At 41.9% G+C, this 22,987-nt stretch overlaps 2 protein-coding genes across 6 annotated transcripts in view; one reads left to right on the top strand and one right to left on the bottom strand.

Annotated features, from left to right (window-relative positions):
- MED12L (mediator complex subunit 12L) overlaps positions 1-22,987 on the bottom strand; it is a 777,103-nt gene that overhangs the window by 585,070 nt on the left and 169,046 nt on the right. For all 5 annotated transcript variants that reach the window (XR_012243786.1, XM_073625995.1, XM_073625994.1 and 2 more), the window contains exons 13-16: positions 16,602-16,728; positions 14,410-14,618; positions 10,364-10,465; positions 3,805-3,969 (exon numbers count right to left, since the gene is read on the bottom strand). Coding sequence is in view for 4 of the 5 variants with exons in the window: in XM_073625995.1 (XP_073482096.1) it covers positions 3,805-3,969; positions 10,364-10,465; positions 14,410-14,618; positions 16,602-16,728 (603 nt within the window). In the remaining variant the exon portion in view is untranslated. The remainder of the gene's footprint in view (positions 1-3,804; positions 3,970-10,363; positions 10,466-14,409; positions 14,619-16,601; positions 16,729-22,987) is intronic.
- LOC141140452 (zinc finger MYM-type protein 1-like) overlaps positions 19,433-22,987 on the top strand; it is an 8,416-nt gene continuing 4,861 nt past the window's right edge. Inside the window, exon 1 of the mRNA XM_073627658.1 lies at positions 19,433-19,549. Within this exon, the coding sequence (XP_073483759.1) occupies positions 19,433-19,549 (117 nt within the window). The remainder of the gene's footprint in view (positions 19,550-22,987) is intronic.

The following is a 22,987-nucleotide window of genomic DNA, read 5'->3' as shown; positions in this document are numbered from 1 at the left end:
ATGCAGTATACAGTCCTGGAGTAAAAAAATGCTAATATCATGGTATTATTTATGGTATTAAGGTTTGAACAAACTCACAGGTTCATATTTAGCCACTCTGGATGGTGGTCTGAGGAGGCCTGTATTGCTGCACAGTGTTCTGGACAGTGGTCTGAGGAGGCTTGTAATGCTGCATAGTGCTCTGGACGGGGGTCTGAGGAGGCCTGTAATGCTGCACAGTGCTCTGGACGGTGGTCTGAGGAGGCCTGTAATGCTGCATTAATGTTCTGGATGGTGGTCTGGACAGACTGTGGTCTGAGGGGAGACCTCAGGCCTGCTGTCCTGTAATTGTAATACACAATTGTACACACTCACAGTCTGCTCTGCTCTGGGTGGCTGACGGCACTGTCATCTCATGAGTCGAGACTCGGTAGGTCTCAGTCTGGCTGGCCTGTAATGCACAGTGCTGCTGTCTCACTCTCAATCTCATGTCTCTGTCAGTCGTCTCGTCACGGAGCGCTCGCTTGCTGGGAGCGGATTGCGGAAGCAGGTGGAGTCCAGTGAAAAAACGGGTAAACATCCCTGACTCACGTTTTCGTCCCATTTTCGTTTATTAACGAAAACGGATTCGATTTTCGTCATAGTTTCGTCAATGGACGAAAATGTGCTGTACTTTTCGTTTAGTTTTCGTCACTGTAAAAATGCCCCTGACGAAATCTTTGTCAAAAAACATTTTTGTTGACGAAATTAACACTGCTGACATCCTCAGGGCCTTAGAATGTAATAGGCTTAATACATTTGACACACCTTGGGTCCACCATTAAGAACAGGATCTGATTGCATTTGCTTCTGGACTTCTGACTATGTTACATTGACCTCAGTTGGAATGCCCTGTCAAACTTCAGTGGAAGTGGTAATAATGATGTTGCAATTCAGCATTACCAAAAGATGTATTGATTCCTGATTTTCAGGAATTTTTATTTGAGAGTTTTGCAAGTGTATTATGAGCGTTTTAGAAGTGTATTACAAGCTTTTTACATGTGTATTCAAGATTCAGGTATTTTTATTTTAGCCAATAGAAAGCACTAGGGGGAGGAGATTAGGGGTGGAGAGCTGCTGTTTTGCCAGAAAAACATGTTGAGCTTTTTTTTCAGGCCTTCCCATTGAAATCTATGGGGTCAATCTGCCTAAAATAAGCTCATGTACTTTTGTGTGAGTGATCAGCGTTTTGCTACAGGCAGAGGCGACATAAAATCTTTTTGTTGAAACTCACTGAAGGACAAATGAATTGTAGATCTTAAACAATTAGGGTTTATTCCTGCATTGAGGTGGTTGGGACACTGACAAACAAAAACAAAACTTAAGCCAGCCCCCTGTATGGCCCCTCCTCCAACAATCAGGCCTCAGTTTTGTGAACAAGCAATACAAAGGGCCTATAACACAGATGGTGGGATCTGTGTTCTTCAATCAACTGGAAGACCCACAAGGGCCTTTAAAATTACACTATTACCTAGGAAGAGTCATAGCAAGGTAGCAATTTGACTTGCATGTTCAATTTCAATAAAGAACATGAAGCAAAGGTGTACTTTCCTGTAAGTAAAGGAGGTCAGGTTTGTAGAGCCCCTACTGATTAGAGTTATATAATCAAGTGACGGAATCCAGAGACAATAACATTTAGACACTAGGAATAAACCAAATAAAGTACTTCAAGATAGAGAGAAACACAACAAGAGAGATAGAATGAGAAAGTGGGCATAACTATGAGGATCATAGACAAACAGGATTCTCAACTTGCATAGGGTACAAAACTTTAAGAAATTATGTACCTCAGAGGTGGATTGCTGTTTCAGTTGCAGGTGAAATAAATCAGATAAAAAGGGGCAAAAAGATGTCTGTCTGCTGCCTCATTCCTCTGCTATCAGCGTGAATCACTTTTGACTAGTTTTCCTGACAAGAGAAATATTGTGACAGGGAAGGGAGTTCAGCTGATTGACAGCCTCAGCTCTGTTGCCGGAGCTGTGTGGAGGGGGGGTGTCTCTTCCCTCTAATCAGCTTTCAGAGCTCTCCTCACTGAGCTCTGTGGAGTAGAGCTTCAGCTGTCTGCCCCCCTTTTTTTTTAATTCTGAATTTGAATGGATGTAGGGGGAAAACAGACAGGTGCAACTTATGTAAAATAATTAGTTTCATCTCTGTGTATCACCTGTGGCCAGTTACTTCATTGAGTATATGTAATGGTTTATAACCACTTTAATAAAAGACAGGGCCACAGCAAAAGGTTGTACCGAAGTTCTGGAACCAGATAGCACTCTTTGGCTAACTAACACAGTACACAGTGGTTGGAAGGCACCACAAGGTAGAGCCAAGTTCCGAAAGGACAAATTGCCACTTCAAGAGGCTTACTCACAGAATGAGTTTTTAAAAACTGGGTTACACCAGAGGCTGTGCCACAGCTCCTGACCTAAGGATTGTCCTGTCACAGTTCACCAAGATCTGAAAAGGGCTGAAATACAGAGTCCAGTGCCCAATCCAGCTTACTACAGTTTGTTCTGGGTTCAGCCTCCAGTCTTTGCTGAGGTGGTGACTAAATCACACTAATGCACATAGATGCTGTATAGAGATTAGCTCAAGCAGCAATTAGAAGTTTTGATTGAAGATAAAGAAAATTATCTATGGATTTTCCTCTTTGGTAGATGAAAATATTGAAAATAAAAATATATTTTGAGTTTTTCTAAGCAGAGCTGATGAAAATACATCCAACCTGATAGGATACTAACAACAAAAACTGACAGGTGGAGGTGGGTTATACAAGAGGCTGGCTTAACTTCTTTTGTTTGTCAGTGCCCCCACCTCCTGAAGCTAACAGTAGAACCAAAATGTCTAAAATTATCTCACATTCCTGTGTCCCTCAATTGACAATAAAGTAAAAGAGTGGACATTATGCCATAAGATTGATAGGAAAAAACTGTTTAATTAAAAGGTGGACCTTCACCACAAGGTTCTAATACTTCAGTATGTTAAATAAAAGTCTAACTATACTCAAGAACGAATTACGTGAAATTGTTTTGGGTTGAGCTAATAAAGTAAAATGTACTTGTAAAGTAAAACTATATTTCATGAAATATGTTATCAAAATTAAAACCAAATACAACATCCAAAACTAAAACAAGGTTTTGCAGGATAGAATAGTGGTCTATCACCTGAAGCATAAAAAAATGTTGGCATTGCAAAACTAGACATTAAAACACATGAATTAGCCAGAAACAAATTGACCCAAACAGAAGAACATTTGTATTCTGGACTCCAGACTTTAACCCAGAAGTGAAGCCCTGGTATGACTAGAACCTCAAAAATATCAGCTTCACATGTCTGATCAGCAACTACAGAAAATGCTTATTGTTAGAGGCTTTACCAGCTCATAAATACAAAAATTTACATATACTGTAGTATCTTTTTCAGTATGGGTTATGAATGTTTTGAAATGTGCTTGATAAGACATGATTAAGTGTTATAAGTTAAAGCAGATAGTGTTTTTCTATTATTGTGATTGTAAAATCAGACAATTTATAAGTAATTTAGGTAAAATTCCAGAGAGTACATAATTTTGTTGTCACATTATGAAGAAATAAATATATGGCGTTCTAAGTGAAACAGTCTCAGGTGTGCAGAAGGTGTAGAGCTTAAGCACAGCTGGAATAACCTGCCTCACATATATTGTAATAAGGGTTAGGATATTACTGTGACATTTCATGCAACCTACTGAACACTGTGTGAAAACTTTACAGTCAAGGTTCCCCCTCCATGGAAATAGCATATCACTGCACTTACCAGAGGGATGGGAAAGTGTGTAGCATATTGTAAATGCCGCAGAAGTTCATAATTGGAGGGGAAAATGATGTCTCTCTTGACTGACTTCTCACTAGAGCCAGAAATTCTTCGATGTAAAGATGGAGGGTCATAATTGTGGCAGTCTCCAGTAACTGGAGAAAATATCTAATGGTCACATAAAAAAAAAAGAAATAAACCAGTCATTTTAAACAAAACTCAATTATAAATGCAAACCAGCATTTCAACTAGCTGCAGTTCATAGAATCAAAGCTAAACTCCAGGTATGGGTTTTATTGCATAGTTACATTGGCCCCGTTTGGACCATGCCTGCGGGACTGCTATAGAAACAGAAAATAACTGTAGTAGTCACCACTAGGGATGGGCCGAACACCCCCCGGTTCGGTTCGCATCCAGAACATGCGAACAGGCAAAGACTTCGTTCGAACACACAAACACCATTAAAGTCTATGGGACACGAACATGAAAAATCAGAAGTGCTAATTTTAAGGGTTAATATGCAGGTTATTGTCATAAAAGTGGGAGCAGTGATTTTAATATTGCTTAAAGTGAAACAATAAAAGTGTAATATTCCTTTAAATTTCGTACCTGGGGGTTGTCTATAGTATGCCTGTAAAGTGGTGCATGTTTCCCATGTTTAGTACAGTCCGAGTGCAAAATGACATTTCTAAAGGAAAAAAAGTCATTTAAAAGTACTAGCGCTAGCGCCGGCTATAATGAATTGTCGGTTCGGCAATACACATAAAAGTTCATTGATAAAAAAGGCATGGGATTTCCCCACAGGGGAACCCCGAACCAAAATTTTTTTAAAAAATGCATGGGGGTCCCCCCAAATTCCATACCAGGCCCTTCAGGTCTGGTATGGATTTTAAGGGGAACCCCGTGCCAAAATTTTTAAAATAATGGTGTGGGGTCCCCCCAAAAATCCATACTAGACCCTTATCCGAGCACGCAACCTGGCAGGCCGCAGGAAAAGAGGGGGGGCGAGAGAGCGCCCCCCCTCCTGAACCGTACCAGACCACATGCCCTCAACATTGGGAGGGTGCTTTGGGGTAGCACCCCCCCCCCAAAGCACCTTGTCCCCATGTTGATGGGGAGAAAGGCCTCATCCCCACAACCCTTGCCTGGTGGTTGTGGGGGTCTGCGGGCGGGGGGGCTTATCAGAATCTGGAAGCCCCCTTTAACAAGGGGACCCCCAGATCCCGGCCCCCCCCTGTGTACCATTTCACAAAAAAAGTGTCAAAAAAGTTAAAAAAGACAAGAGACGGTTTTTGACAATTCCTTTATTAATCTCTTCTTCTTTCCCTGCTTCTTCTTCCATCTCCTTTCTCTTCTGGTCTTCCTTCGGTGTTCTTCTTCTTCCTCCATCTTCTTCTTCCCCCGCTTCTTCCTCCGGTCTTCTCGTCCGGCATCTTCCTCCGGCTTCTTCTCCACTTCGTCCTCCGCATGAGCCACCTCAGTGGGAGTCTTCCGCTGTGTGACGCTTCTATTCAGGTGACAGTTCTTATATAACGGAGGGTGGAGCCACCCAGGGACCCCGCCCCCTCTGACGCATGGGGATTTCCCTATGGCTTTCCCCGTGTTGTCAGAGGGGGCGGAGTCACAAACGGATGATATAAGGTCTATATAAGGTCCCACAGTTAAATGTGCTTGTTAAAGCACAAACCAAGCCATGAAGCCCAAGGAATTGTCTTTAGACCTCTGAGACAGGATTGTACCAGGGCACAGATCTGGGGAAGGGTACAGAAAAATTTCTGCAGCATTAAAGGCAGTGGCGGCTGGTGATAAAAAATGTTGGGGGGGGGCGCAGACCCCTCCAGGTCCTTACCTACCCATCCTCGGCTGTCACGGCTCCCAATACCCGGACACACTATACACAGAGCACACATTGTATATTGTACACACAGCACACGCTGTACACTATACACAGAGCACACATTGCATATTATACACAGAGCACACACTATACACAGAGCACACATTGTATATTATACAAAGAGCACACACACTATACACCGAGCACACATTGCGTATTATACACAGAGCACACACTATACACAGAGCACACATTGTATATTATACACAGTGCACACACACTATACATAGAGTGCACCCTGTATATTATACACAGAGCACACACTATACACAGAGCACACATTGTAAATTATACACAGAGCACTTTGCTCTATACACAGAACGCACTATACACAGAGAACACTATATATAGAGCGCACACTATACACAGCGCTCGCACTATACACAGCGCGTGCACTATACACAGTGCACATGATACACAGTGCACACTATACACAGCGCACACTATACACAGCGCACACTATACACAGAGCGCACATTATACACAGAGAACACTATACACAGAGAACACTATACACAGAGAGCACTATACACAGAGTGAACTATACACAGAATGCACACTATACACAGAGTGCACTATACACAGAGCGCACACTATACACAGAGCGCACACTATACACAGAGCGCATTATACACAGAGTGCACACTATACACAGAGCGCACACTATACACAGAGCGCACTATACACAGTGCACACTATACACAGTGCACACTATACACAGCGCACACTATACACAGGGCACACTACACACAGAGCGCACTATACACAGAGCGCACTATACACAGAGCGCACTATACACAGAGCGCACTATACACAGAGCGCACTATACACAAAGAACACTATACACAGAGCACACACTATACACAAAGCGCACTATACACAGAGCGCATACTAAACACAGAGAACACTATACACAGAGCGCACATTATACACAGAGTGCACTAAACACAGAGTGCACTATACAAAGAGAGCACTATACACAGAACACTATACACAGAGCACACACTACACACAGAACACACACTATACACAGAGCACTATACACAGAGCGCACTATACACAGAGCATACTATACACAGCACACTATACACAAAGAACACTATACAAAGAGGTGGAGGGGTGCAGTGCATAGGTGGCCGTCCTTACAGGAGCTTGTTCCTGGTCCTCCATCCCCCACACCCAGTCCGCACGCAGTCCCGCATGCACAGTCCACTCCACTCCACACACAGCATAGTGAATGATGGCCAGGAAATAGGAAGTGTCGCAGCAAAAAGCACCGCCCACCGTCCTCCGGTCCCTACCAATCAAACACAGACAAGGAGCCAACGGGACAAAGGAGTGTAGAGTGGGGAGTGTTCAGAGTGCATCCTTTGAGCCCTAAACCCTCCCTAAACATAGGCAAATCAGCTTCCCAGCTTGCAATCAGCTAATTGCAAGCTGGGAAGCTACCCATAGACCGCCGTGTGTCCGGCGCCTGGTCACTCTCAAAGTGACAACTTTTTTTTTTTTAAATGAGAATAGCTTGGGGGGGTGGCACCCGTGCACCCCCTATGGGTGGGCCGCCACTGATTGAAGGTCCCAATGAGCACAGTGGCCTCCATGATCCGTAAATGGAAGAAGTTTGGAACCACCAGAACTCTTCCTAGAGCAGGCCGCCTGGCCAAACTGAGCGATCTGGGGAGAAGGGCCTCAGTCGGGGTGGTGATCAAGGTGACTAAGAACTCGATGGTCACTCTGACCATGTTCCAGCATTTCTCTGTGGAGAGAGGAGAACCTTACAAAAGAACAACCATCTCTACAGCACTCCCCCAATCAAGCCTGTATGATAGAGTGGCCAGATGGAGGCCACTCCTCAGTATAAGGCACATGAAAGCCCGCCTGGAGTTTGCCAAAAGACACCTGAAGGACTCTCAGACCATAAGAAACAAAATTCTTTGGTCCGATGAAACAAAGATTGAACTCTTTGGCCTGAATGGCAAGCGTCATGTCTGGAGGAAACCAGGCACTGCTCATCACCTGGCCAATACCATCGCTACAGTGAAGCATGGTGGTGGCAGTATCATGCTGTGGGAATGTTTTCAGGGGCAGGAACTGGGAGACAAGTCGGGATCGAGGTAAAGATAAATGCAGCAGGGTACAGAGACATACTTGATGAAAACCTGCTCCAGAACGCTTTGGACCTCAGACTGGGGCAAAGGTTCATCTTCCAAAAGGACAACAACCTTAAGCACACAGCCAAGATAACAAAGGAGTGGCTACGGAACAACCCTGTGAATGTCCTTGAGTGGCCCAACCAGAGCCCAGACTTGAACCCGATTGAACATCTGTAGAGAGATCTGAAAATGGCTGTACACCGATGCTCCCCATCCAACCTGATGGAGCTCTAGAGGTCCCGCAAAGAAGAATGGGAGAAACTGTCCAAAAATAGGTGTGCCGAGCTTGAAGCATCATACTTAAAAAGACTTGAGGCTGTAATTGGTGCCAAAGATGCTTCAACAAAGTATTGAGCAAAGGCTTTGAATACTTATGTACATGTGACTTTTTTCCTTTTTTATTTTTAATAAATTTGCAAAGATTTCAAACAAACTTCTTTCACATTGTCATTATGGGGTATTGTTTGTAGAATTTTGAGGAAAATAATTCATTTGATCCATTTTGGAATAAGGCTGTAACATAACAAAATGTGGAAAAAGTGAAGCGCTGTGAATACTTTCTGGATGCACTGTAGGTTAGTGTATATGAGGGTTTTCTATTTGTTTGTGTGGTTGTTATTTTTTTCTTATGTTGGGTAAACTGGATGGACTAGTGGCTTTTTTCAAGCAGATTACTATGCAATTCTGATTGTAGGGTTCTGTATAAGGAAGTTTTCGATTTATTTATTTTTTCTATTGGTTGAACTCAATGGAATTGTGCCTTTTTTCAACCTGACTTACCACATTTTCAAAATAAGGCATAGAAATTAAATTTTTGATGCAGAACGAGACCTGGGCCTAACCTTTCTGGATTCCTCTTGGGAAGCATTCATTAGGGCAGCTTACAAATTCACTTTATGCACTGACCACTGGGCACTATTTTTAAAAAAAATCTACATGGTGGTATCTTACCCCTATAAACTCCCCAAGATGCACCCGGGCACTCCATTAGAGTGTTAGCGTAGCTTTGGAAAGACTGGCTCTTTAATCCACATCCTGTGGTATTGCCCCATCAATCAGACCCTACTGGAACCAAGTCTCTACCTTAATTTTGTGACTTACTGCAACACCTATAACCCCTTCAGCAGCAATGGCACTTCTGCATATCAATATAGTCTCTGTCCCATTATTGGTCAGAACTGTTCATCATACACATTCTCCTCTCAGCCAAATGTAGTCTTACTAGACATTGGATGTCTATGGATATTCCCAATATGTCTGATGTATCTAGAGACCTGGTTATGTATCTCATTGGTTATATAAAAGTTGATGTTTGATACTATGTCTAAGCTTGGTAGTCTAACTTTTAGCCCCCAATGTTCTTATTCTATATTTCATAGCCATTTTAAAATTATTGTCAGGACCTGGACTTGACTCTGGGACCTCTGTTGTGTCTGGTAATGACTCTGCTTGCTGAGCCACCTGGAATGCTGAACAGTGCCCTGGACAATTCCTTAAATGTTCCTGCCGTGAATCTTATTTGCCTTGAACTCTTTTCTCCTCCTACAAACTTCCTGATTAAGTCATGTCTCTGCACTTCCTGATTGCCAAAATATTGTGCCTTCTCCAGCCAATATCTTGCGTGTGTCTCTCCTGCTGCTGTCCGTAACTTCGCTACTATCAGTTACTGACCTTTGGCCTGTTCCTCAACCATGCTTCTGCTTGATTCCTATATGCTATATCTGCTACTGGACAATGGCTTGCTCACCTCCTGGTGGGACAATCCTGAGGACCGCAACCTGGTGCTAACACAGCAAAATCCATCTCCACCATCAGAAGCTCTGGTGAACATCGGTTAGTACATAGATTCCGCACCTCAGGTGAGCCTGTGTCATCTGCCAGGGTGACCTGCCCGCGATCCCACCTGCTGGTTCCTGTGTTAGCGTCCACTGTTATAGCGACTGGTCTTCAAGCCTGACCCCTTGATCATGACCGTTGTGTATTTTAATCCAGTACTTCAATGGGTATTAAAGGTTGGCCAGTTTTCTTCATGGCTTATTATTATTATACAGTCTAGTTGTTAACTATAAATCTTGTAAAACATTTTTCTGATTCAATGTTTTCATCCAGCTTGTCATCCGTTGAAAGCATTGCACCCTCAACTATAAGATTAGTGCAATACATTTTTCTTTCTAGATTTGATATTTTCTGTATATCACTTGTCTTTGCAAAAACTCCCTTCAAATTCAATACACACCTTTGAAACTAACATTTTTGATCCATTCTATCCTTAGATATATAACAGGAGCTAGGAGTCCTAGTACAGATATTTCACTAAACATAGAGAGGAATTAATATATGATGAATGCAGTGGCTCTGAATTGTTTGTTTCTTCTAATGTGATTTTTGTTTAAATTTAGGAATATACAGTAAAATATGCTGGTGACATAAATAGATGGTATCTTCAGCTTATTAATCATATATTGTATACAAAGAAATATGTTCCACGATCTTGTTGTTATGGAAAACATACCGGAAATTCTGATCCAAAATCTGTCTTGAATTCATTTTTCTCTATATCATCAAGGAGGTGGGCTGTTCCCGAGTCAATCTCCATTTGGTCAATGCCATGTTCCTAAGAAAGCAGAAAATAGAGGAAGCTATCAGTAAACTCTGGCTATAATGGTAAATCTAGTATTGAGGGTTACTTAATTCAAATAATATATACAGTATATACCTATCAGTTTGCATTAAAATCAAACCACATATTCACATCAGTTACATCAAAGCTCAATGCCTACAGCTAGATAGTGTGTATATCAGAATGAACAGCAACGGGAATACAAACAGCAATAAAACACAGAAGGCTTATGCCCCGTACACACGATAGGATTTTCCGATGGAAAATGTGTGATAGGACCTTGTTGTCAGAAATTCCGACCGTGTGTAGGCTCCATCACACATTTTCCATAGGAATTTCCGACACACAAAGTTTGAGAGCTTGCTATAAAATTTTCTGACAACAAAATCCGTTGTCGGAAATTCCGATTGTGTGTACACAAATCCAACGCACAAAGTGCCACGCATGCTCAGAATAAATTAAGAGACGGAAGTTATTGGCTACTGCCCCGTTTATAGTCCCGACATACGTGTTTTACGTCACCGCGTTCAGAACGATCGGATTTTCCGACAACTTTGTGTGACTGTATGTATGCAAGACAAGTTTGAACCAACATCCGTCGGAAAAAATCTATGGATTTTGTTGTCGGAATGTCCGATCAATGTCCGACCGTGTGTACGGGGTATAAGGCTGGCTAAACTTGGACTGCATGTTTTTCATTCATCCAGCAGGCTGACCACTGAACTAAGTTGTGTACATTCATACAACTAGAAACATTTTTAGGAATGAAGAATTTTATCTTGTTTCATGACCAGGCAAACTTTTGCTATTTAAATAATAAATTGTAAGCAAGAATAGACTAACTATAAAGAAACTGTCAGTATCTTAGTTGTTACTGTTCCAAAAAAAAAAAGCAACCTGACTGCAGCCTACAGACTAATAAGATCATGTGTATGTTAAATGCTAGCCCAGCTGTTATCAGTAGCAAGAGCTTTAGCTGATTACTTCCTCACTTTAACCAATACATAGGAGTAGTCTCTGAATAAATAAATAATGTCCTTATTTCATGTGGGTGAAAATAAAGAAATAATGTATCGACTTTATGTACAAGTGAAAGTAAAGTTTTCACCAAAGGTGATTCCTGTTAATGGGGTACTAATGCTGCTTAAATATTTCATTTTAGGGTTTAACTACTAAAAATTTTAGCTCTGAACAGTATGTGAGTATATTAGACTCTTTACTCACTAAGGGGATCGGTTATACAATGAATGATCCATTAGGAAAGTCAAATCTAGAAAATAATTAAAAACATACATCTTATATACATTAGATGACTTACAGGTTAACATAGAGCTTATAATCATTTCTATTATAGGCCTTATATTGATTTCTATTTTGAACAGTATGTTGGTAGTATACAACAATCAGGAAATCTGAGAGAGCAGGATTGCACTAGTATGCATTTAAAGTGCATCTCAACTTTCACTGAAAAAATAAAGCAAAAAATAAATAAAAAATAGTATATACAATTGCTAAACAAGCCATATTGTAATTTGTTGTTATTAGAATATTCTATTTTAATCAGCAGCGCTGTAATATTCTGTAAAATTAAATGCAACATGGCAATGGTAAAAAAAGCCAAAAAGTAATTTCCTGCTTGTGTGATTGGCTCACTAATTTTCCCAGAATTCTGCACTAAGATACAAGTCAAATCTTAGGCATCCTCTGCAACAGAAATTACACTTTTGGTGTGATACTCCCTAAGTGTTAAAGGATAACTTCACCTTTTGTTACATGTTACCCCCATATTCAGGGTGTAACATATCAGTTGTTACAAATGCACTGGCCCCTGTAACCAACCCCCCGTGTCTTCATTTTGACATTGAGCAGGGGATCTTCTCCTCCTACTCGCTATCACAATAAAAAAAAAAATGTGGCTTGGCTGTGTCAATAATTCACAGTGTTCTATGAATGGGAAAACTACAAGCACTGACAGCCTTTGCGGCTGATGCTTGTAGTTCTCAATGAACTACCAGGGCACTGTTGAGCCAGGGCACTGTTGAGCTTCCTGTCAGAGTGTAACTGCCTGCCCGTATTGAAGGTACGAGCAGACAGCTACACAGACAGTCTGCAGGACCGTGGCATTACTACCACGATCTGCTGATCATGGGTCCAATGCTTTACAGATCTCTAACAAAAAGAAATAATAAATGCATATTATTCTCTGTACCAGATCATCCCCCCAAAGCCATGTCATCTTGGCTCTCTACGCCTCAATGTTTGGGGAGCAATATGATACAATACATGCTGATCACGCTTTTTGGGAATCTGCTCTGAATGTGGAATTGGATGAGGATGCTTGGGACTGAATTCATCTATATCTCCACAAGGGTTCTCTAAACGTGGCGATACAGGAGAATGGATACAAAATCAAAACCAAGTGGTACAATACGCCAGATATTCTACATAAATTTATACCTGCGGTTTCTGACCGCTGTTGGGGGTGCGGAGTAGAGAAGGGCACTCTTCTTCATATATGGTGGACATGCTCCCTGATCCAGCCGTATTGGCATAAGGTTCATGACACGACAACCCTGATTACCTCACTCCCGCTGGAGTTCACCCTGGCACAATATTTACTACATCACTCACAAATTCCCAGAAAACGCTACTTCAAGTCAGTGGCTATGCACTTGATCAACGCAGCTAGGCTATGTGTACCAGTCCACTGGAGATCTACATCTCCTCCCTCTATGAGGGAATGGACATCTTGCATCCGCCACGTTGCAGTGATGGAGGAGCTCATATATATCATTTGTGATAAAATTTCTGAATATTCAGCCATTTGGGCGGCTTGGCACACCTACCGAGAATCCCAAGATTACCAAGAGCTGATACGATAAAACAACTGACATGTATCATGAGCAGGGGCCATGACAATGAAGGACATTCTGACTTCTTGTCATGAACCATATTATATCATTTGAGGTGTCGGAGATGGAGAGGGTAGCTGGTGGTGGCCCCACCCCCTCTCCTCCCTCTTTTCTTGTTTGTCTTTTCTTATTTTTGGTACCCTTACCCCCCTCCCCGCCCCTGTCCGTCCTGTCCCCCACCTTTTTTTTTTTTTTTTATTCTTCCCTTCTCTCTTCATTCCCGCCCTTCCTCCCTACCCTTCCCCCCTACCCTTCCCTGCCTCACACAAATGAGAACGGTGGGATAAATACAAATAACATCTTATCTGCTTTTGCTCCCACCTCCCCGTGAGAGATTATAATAGACCTGACCAGTAGTGCTTCTATACATCTAGTTCTTAAATGTTAAATAGTTTAGGGTTACGCCCTACAACAACCTTATATGAAGGATAACATAGTGGGTATAACTACTCTAATGCTACAGGGACAAGTTGACTCCCTCGGATCCTAAGGTATATATGGGCTCTAGACAGAGTCCTTTTCAAGGGATATGTTTTGTTATGATTCCTGTTTGCACTAATATTTTTACGATGTTATTCATGTAAACATTTGCGGTACTGTACGTGAAAACTTTAATAAAACATGTATGGAATAAAAAAAATAAGTGCATAAAAGATGTGCATTTATTTGTTTTGTAAAAGGGAACTTATCCTTTAATTACTTCTAAAGGGATGCAGATCCTGCAAATTTTCTCATCAGAACACCAGGTGATTATAATGAACCAGACCCTCTGATTTAGAATCAGTCAGCAATGTACTGTAAATTTGTCACCCAGAGGAATGTTTTTGGGTTTTTTTTGTAACAAAAGTGTAGGTACTCTTTAAGGTTCGAAGTTCCCCTAATCACATGCATCACTCAGAGGGAGTGATTCTTCATTGTTTATAGAAAGTGAAAACTTAAAAAACTGTAAAGCAAGAAATGTATGTGTCCAGTTTTTTAGGCTTCTTTAAAAAGAAAACATCTGCTTATGAAAGAAGTTCTTCTTACCTCTAACTTGGCACTGAGATCTTTAGCATAATGGTCATCTATATGTTCTCCGCTGGGTGAGTGAGATCTGTTACTAGCAGACAAGTCACCACGCGATATAAGAGTGCACATATAAGCATCATGGGAAAATATATCATGTCGGATGAACTCACAAAATAATAACACCAAGTTAACAAACTCTACTTTTTCATGTTCGTTGTTTGGATCACCTTAGGAAGAAAATAGAGAGGTCTAGTAAAGCTGTCATCTCAATACACAACTATGCCTCAAACACTAAGTTCTGCAGTATTCGCAAAACCAAACCCAACAGACCAGGTTTAATGCACTTTCCTTCTTATATACCGCAGAAATCATGTTAATAGGTTGATAATTATTTTCTGTGATAATTCAAAACCATGACCATTTTATTATATTTATTATGGCTGCCAACATTATGCTCAGTGAAAATTATCCCCACTGAAAATTATGCCAGCAGAAGCGACCCATTCAACCGAATGAAGGCGCCCCCTAATGCCCTGTAAACACAACCGGTTTTGGAGTTGGAATAAACTCTGAAGGTTTTTACGACGGAGTTCTGATGGAATTCTGCTCAAACTGTCTTGCATACACACAGTCACACCAAATTCCGACCATCCAGAATGCGGTGATGTACAACACGTACGATGGGACTAGAAAACGGAAGTTCAATAGCCAGTAGCCAATAGCTTCCGTCTCGTACTTGCTTCAGAGCATGCGTTGTTTTTGGTGCGTCGGAACAGCATACAGACGAGCAGTTTTTCCAATAGTAATTTGTTCCGTCTGAAAAATATAGAACATGTTCTCTATCTAAGTCCATCTGAATTTTCAACAGAAAAAGTCCGATGGGGCATACACACGGTCGGAATATACGATGAAAAGCTCCCATCGGACTCTCTCTCGGAAATTCCGCTCATGTGTACGCGGCATTACCCTCCCTCAACCACTATCCAAGCATGTATCAATTTTCAGAGGGCAATGCATGTGTAAATAAAGGATTTCTGACACAAGGTCAAATTCAGGTACTTACATTGGTTGCATTAAAAAACATATATATTTAATAATGTTTAAACGAATACATGGCTGCAATACTTTGTGTCTTTTATATCTGCCTTTAGTCTAGCTTTAGATTATAATACTTATGGAAATCTTAGAGCCATTTTAAATGTCTGTTGCAAACAGATGTCTCCCAAATAAATAGTTTATCGTTATTTCATATGAAAGTGAAATAGGCATTATAATGTACACTAAAGGCAAAATGTAAAGACTGTTTTAGAATGGACACAGGGGTCATAGTCAACTTGCTGAATGCCTTTTATGTTTTATCCTGCCATTCTTTACAGTTGCCAGTATCCTAATATTCCAGTTGGCCCTCAATTGGTCTATGAAAATGCATGTCGGTCTTATTAAAGTGCCAGTACCCGGTACATTACAAAGGGGCTATGGGAAAACAGGTAAATGGAAAATAGAACTGCATATAGGTGTATGGTTTTAACTGCCATAGTTTTTCAAAATTGTGAAACTTACACACTTTTACAACACTGCACATTGAAGAAGCTCACTCAGCTAATTTAATTCCTGGATCAATACTTTATAAATTAGAAAATAAATGCCAACGGAATGTGACAAATGTTTAAATCACAAGACTGAATGAATCAAACAACACATTATTTAGAAGTTAAAAGGGTTTACATTTACGTATTTCTACTGTGTATTTTAGCTGTGTTCAAACAACTGGGAAAAAACGCTCTACCTCCTCCACCCATATATCATGTTTCATCTGCAGAGGATACCGGTGCACATTCAGGCTCATGTCAGCCTCTCAGTCATCCAAACAAAAGGGAAAAAATGGTATCTGGTTGTTATTCTTCTATATGACTTTATTTCCTCTCTGGCTCACACACAATGCATAGCAGAGGTGCTAACATGTTTCAGCTGATATGGCCCTACTGATAGTTTGACTGGGTGCTGTTTTTCCCTTTGTTTGAATATTTTAGCTGTTTGTCTGGAGCTATGCTTTAAATGGGTCATCTTTGCACAGGGAGTTGCAATGTTTCCAGATTCACATTAGCAGTTCACAGCCACCTTTACTCGTTACCCAGGGTAGCTCTTTATATACTTGGTCATTAGGCTATCAATTAAAAAAACAATACAGAATATGGTATCACACAACTTACTGAGCGATGGAGCTTGAGAATCTAAAAATCGAAGCAGTACATTCTGAAAAACAGGTAGGCTGGATCCTGGAAGAGAAGCTGAGGAGATTGATTCCTTCTCATCCAGAACCTCCGACTCACTACATCTCTGTGAAGGTCAGAAACGGTGACATTTTGTTTAAACCACATTGGCCAACAGTAATTTTTCAACACATGCAGAAATCAACATTACTAAATACATGTATAAAATATATCACTACGTGGTTCCAGATACCAAAAGTATAACATAGTCATGGCCCAAAACGTAGATCTGACCTTACATTAATGTGTCCAAAAGTACAGTTATGTGCATTTATCTATAGCAACTGAATAGGTTATCAGATGATAGGGAAAAAAAAAAAAAACTTCTGATTGTAGCTGTGGGTTAGGGAATTATATAAGCATGTAACTAGTACAGTTATACTATCTTGCATGTGTAGCACCCTCTAGTTAGGTAGGTGCTAGAGTGAGGATTTTCTAGCAGAGTATGAAAATTTAGGCAGGCCTAGCTGGTGGCTAGGCCTGTTTATTTTCATTCTGGGCTGGGAGTGGCCTAGGGCAGGGCTGGGTGACTCACAGTTAGCATCACTATCATCTCCCTGTTCCTTCTAGAAAGTGCTGGAAGGAGAGGAAGGGAGGAGAGTTGGAGCTGCCTGTGGTATCTTGAGGAGCCCTGACCAATCCCCAACTTGGATTGGCAGGGGGCAGGCCTCCTTAAATACTTTGGGTCAGCCCAGCTAGGGAGAAGTTGTCGGATGGAAGAGCTGAAGTGAGAGAGTTTGGAGGCTGTCGGGCCCACGGGGAGCTCCCCAGTCCAGGGGGGGTGACCCTAGGCCGGGGCTTGGGTGCATCCAGGAGGAGTGAAGAGATCCTGGAAAGAGAGGCACGTGAGAAAGCAGAGAGAGCACAGCGAGAGAGAACACTGCTAAGAGTCTCCAGGGAGGACAACTGGTCGCAGCTAGGAGGGCTGGTGAGTGAGCACAGTCAGGAGGACTGGGGAGGCATGCCTGAGGAAACTGGGAGATTGCAGTTTGAGCTGGGTGCAGAACCAGAAGAGAGGACTGTGGGAAGGGCAGTGGAGAGAGTCATTGCAACCAGGCTAGCTGGCAGGGTCTGAAGAGAGCAATCTGGGATTGGTAGCTGAACTGAGGACAGCTAGCACCTGAACTAATTCTACACCACAGGGGCCTGCAGTCCCTGCCCGCAAAAGGCAGTTCACTGAGGCCTGACTGAGTTAGTTGTCAGGCCCAACCATGCGGTGCTAGCTAGTCTGGAGGAGTAACAGTCTGCAGCAAGTGAAGTGCTGGAGGAGAGAAGGATAAGAGGTCTGAAGCAAGAGTTTGTGCTGGAGAGAAGACTGGAGTGTATATAGAAGTCCCAAGCAAGTTTGCACTGAATATTTCTGGGCATCCCATAACTCCCATTTTCCCATCCAAGTTAATCCCCTCAATAAAACAAAACAAAAACAAAGCTATGGACTTTTCTATGTCTCTGAGTGACTGAGAGATGGATGTCTAGCTGGGCAGGGTGACAGGTGGACCACTACATTCAGCAACCCCTACCGGGGGCATGGCTACATCTGCCAGCTGTTGCCTCTAGCAACCGAGATTGATCGAGCTGGGGAACTGTGCTTTGTTCCACCACCAGTTGAGGAAGTAAAACTTGGGAAAGGACTTATGTATTCTGCCTGCCATTCAACGCTATAGTAACAAGTACGTTGCCCATAGCAACCGGTGGGAGTTACCTTCAAGTCAGTTTGTGGCTGCTTGTTCACCCAGTTGCCCCAACTACAGCTGGGGTGGACACCTGTACTAATCCTGAAATTCAGGAACGGTTTACCATGTGCTGTTACCCGTGGCAAATACAGCGACCGCGCCCATGGATTACAAATACACCCAGCGATCTGCTATGGCTGGGCGTCCTAACATGGATACCAAATATGTCCAGCGATCAGCTATTGTTGAACATTCTGAACTTTTGCTCCAAATTCCTGCTTTGAACAGTGAAGTGTGCCTGGAACTGTCTACTGTTGCCCAGGGTGATCGGAGTAAGCCTGCGGGTGCCTGCGGGCGGGACTGTGCTAAATGTGTTCCCTTCAGTGAGGCATGGGGTACAAACTTTATTGTTGCTACGGGCAACCACTGGGGAGGTCAGTGGACATCTGCCTTTAGTTGCTTGGGCACAGTTGGTGCCAAGCGACATGCCTTGACAAGTCCTGCTAGTTACAGCATGCCTGCAACCTTCTATTTTGCCATCAAGGGGTTACAACAGCGTGCTCAGGGAGGGGCGTGCCTATCAGTTCTTCAGACTCCAGAGTGTCTGGAAGCGAGGCGCCAGCATAACGCCCAAGAGGAGAACCAGCATTCCCTGATAGCAGCAGACACCATGAGGCAGAGGAGCAAGATGGCGGAGAGTGGACGCATGCTACCCGCACTGACCTGGTTGCCTGAACTGCAGGAACAGACACTGGTCGACACCAGTGTGTGATTGGAGCATCGCGGGGGAATTGCCCTGGGCTTGATCGAGGGGATGGAGCGGACGTGCTTGCTGTGTCCAAAATGCCGGATACCGACCACGATGGTCAGTGCCTGGATCTGGTGTGGTCATTGTGATGAACCGCTTACTCGGCTTTCATCCAACCAGCAGGATCTGCAATACTATCAAGTGGACCCTCATTCAGGACTCTGCACATTACAGCCACAGACATCCCGGAAAGCTGGAGCGGGCCTGGAATCATCCCAGAAAGGTGGGGTTGAGTTGAGCCTGGTGACTCCCCTGCGAAGAAAAGCTACATAGGAGGAGAGAAGTCTGCTATGGCTGGTGACCTGGTCGGGGACCTGAGTACTACCCTGCGGGAGCCAGATGTCCCTGAAATGCCTGCTGCATCTAAGCCCCTTGCTATCCCTGACTGGAAGGAGCCAGTGTTAGAGGTGAGCTGGAAGGGGAGTGCGGTGGCAAAGCCATAGTTTGGGAATCCCCTAGAATGAATATTTCTGGGCATCCCATAATTCCCATTTTCCCATCCAAGTTCATCCCCTCAATAAAAAAACAAAAAAACAAAAACAAAGCTATGGACTGTTCTATGTCTCTGAGTGACTGAGAGATGGATGTCTGGCTGGGCAGGGTGACAGGTGGACCACTACATTCAGCAACCCCTACGGGGACATGGCTACACAAATTAATTGTTCATATATTAAAAAGAACATGATAATTCTGTTTGGTCTTAGGGGAGTATTCAAGGGGAGAGATTTACTAAAGCTGGAGAGTGCAAAATCTGGTGCAGCTCAGCATAGAAACCAATCAGCTTCCAAGTTTTTTTGTTAAGCTTCATTGAACAAGCTGAAGTTGGAAGGTGATTGGCTACTATGCACAGCTGCACCAGATTTTGAGTGCTCCAGTTTTAGTAACCCCCCCTTGGTCTTAATGTTCCATAAATTCCCAGTTTCCATATATTTCAGTTCATATTTATTAACGATGGCAATCAATTCTGAACTCAACTTTGAGCTCCACTGAGTCAAAAGGTAGACTTCTATTAGGGATTTAACTAAAACTAGGTATGTGAAATAGAAAGGATATGTTTATATAGAACTATACATAGATTAGATTACAGTACAGAATGTAAGGGTTTGATACCAATGAATTATTTGTGACAATTTCTGTTTAAAAACTAGCAGTCTGAATTACAATAACCTTCACCTGATGACATACCCATCATCTGATGTCAGTTGCTGCTCTGCCAAATGCCTGACCTCACACATTGTCATCTTCTGAGTGTGCCATGTGTAAAGTCAAGCAGTAGGAGAGGCAGCAAATGTCAGTCGCAAGGTCATGTTTCACCTCCAGACTAATGAGTCTGGCTCAGATAAAGTAAGTAACACTAAACGAGGACAAATATAAATATTTCATATATAAGCCAGCATAAGTATAATATTTTAAGGCCAAATATACAAGATTTGTGCATGAGTCCAATCATGACGGGTTTTCTTTAAACATTTCAGTAACAGTTATACTGAAAGTTTCTTAGTCTTTATAACGTCCAAGCAAATCAAACTAATGGGTTATTTTAGGTATTTCCTATCCAAGAGCCAATTGGAAAGTCTTGACTCTCTGGTCTTTACAATGTATGCTTCTTTACTTCTCTACTTCAGCACAGCTTAACAGTTGCACAAAAAGAGTAACGTTCATACATGAAATGGAATTAAATGGGTGACTTTTGTTAGTAAACATAGTATATTGTTATAGTGTTACAGTGGAAATCAGATTAATAAAATCTTAAAGATGAGTTATACGTCTTACAATCCAAAAATACACAACCATAACACTGGAATACAAATATTTACAGAGGAGCATGCTGTTAAAACATGAAGGAGATTGAACAGTGTTTATATTACATTTTAGGCAACTGCATGACCATGTCTTCAATGTGGTCACAAGTCAAGTCCCAAGCAGCCCTCTCGTCACTTTCCAAATTACACAGAAACCTTTGACATAATGATGCTTGGGAATAAAGTTACCAAGCGCCGTTTTATAAAACATTTCTAATAACAAACCCCCACCAACAGCGCTACTGAATAACAGATAAAAAAAATATCTTCTACACCAAGATATGTTCAACGACAATTATGGGAAGTGAGGAGGGAGTTACTGAGAACCATCGAAATTTGTTTATATAGCTTTTCTTACAGAAAGACAAATTAAAGGAAATCCAACATTCCTAAACTTCTAAAAGATTGACTATCTATAATAATGAAACATTTTTCCTTCCAGAAAAACATGTAGAGTTTCACTATGGGAAACAGACACTACTGTGCAAAAGTTTTAGGAAGGTGTGAAGAAATGCTGTAAAGGAAGAATGCTTTCAAAAATATATATATTTGATTATTTTTGTCAATTTACAAAATGCAAAGTAACAGAACAGAAGAGAAATATAAATCAAATCAATCTTTGGTGGAACTACCCTTTGCCCTCAAACCAGCATCAATTCATATGGTGAAACCAAATTGTACACACGCTGCGCTTATCAAAATAAAAAATAAAAACATTTCCACTAAAATATTAATAAAGTGATATTGTGCTTAACATATACAAAATCTATTAACAACTATTAATACTATACTGTACGTTAATGTGCAATAAATTTCAATGAATGAATAAATAGGTAAAAGTGCTCCAATAAGCCTGTGTATTGCAAATATTCCACAAAGCTTGTGCAATTTTCAAACATTAATAAATAATTCAACACAAACATCCATGCGATTTAGTGTTGCATCCAAGCATATCAGTACTGCATCTATGCAATATGGTGTTAGTGCAAGGTTCGAACAATAAAAAGTTAAACTAATACAAAAAACGCATCCATGCGATTTGGTGCTACATCCATGTGATTCTATTCAATTCAGTGCTGTGTTGCTGTGCAATGATTAAATTAACAGTCCAATTTAGTGTTGCATCCATGCATTTCAGTGCTGCATCTATGCAATATGGTGTTAGTGCAATGTTCAAACAATAAAAAGTTAAAAATCCAAAAAAAAACCGCATCCATGCGATTTGGTGTTGCATCCATGTGATTCTGAGCAATTCAGTGCTGTGTTGCTGTGCAATGATCAAATTAACAGTCCACAGATCTTCCACAATCCATTCATGTGTTATGGTGAACACAAACTAAAGTGCTGTGCGCTCATACAAGTGCTCCCCCCCCAGGTAATATCCCCTCACCTTAGGGCGTGCGACCTTGCAATTAAGCTTGGTCAGAATGCGCCTTAGAACCTCTCTGGGTTCGATGTTATATGCAGGGTCCTGGATAGATTTGCACTGGTACGTCTGTTCCTCACAGCAGTCCCGTTTGTACCTCAATATATCAACATAAAAAGGACTTCATGGTGCAGTATGTACTAAATTTATTAAAATCATAAACAAATCCCGCAATGGGTACTCACAGTAACAAGGCGCTTCAGGGCGCCACACTAAAACAGCAGAGATGAACAGGCAACAGCGGCCGGTATGGGGTGGCGTGCTAATCTGTCCCAACAGGTTGTATGTATAACGTTCCGTCCTGTCCCCTTCCCCTACGCGTGTTCGATACAAGGGGTATTTCGTATCTTCATCAGGACCCCCTGATAAAGATATGAAATACCCCTTGTATCGAACACGCGTAGGGGAAGGGGACAGGACGGAACGTTATACATACAACCTGTTGGGACAGATTAGCACGCCACCCCATACCGGCCGCTGTTGCCTGTTCGTCTCTGCTGTTTTAGTGTGGCGCCCTGAAGCGCCTTGTTACTGTGAGTACCCATTGCGGGATTTGTTTATGATTTTAATAAATTTAGTACATACTGCACCATGAAGTCCTTTTTATGTTGATATAT

Source organism: Aquarana catesbeiana, linkage group LG04 (assembly GCF_042186555.1).
Source record: "Aquarana catesbeiana isolate 2022-GZ linkage group LG04, ASM4218655v1, whole genome shotgun sequence".
NCBI lineage: Eukaryota > Metazoa > Chordata > Amphibia > Anura > Ranidae > Aquarana > Aquarana catesbeiana.
Note: the sequence above shows the minus strand (reverse complement) of the source record. Positions and strands in the feature narration are given on the sequence as shown.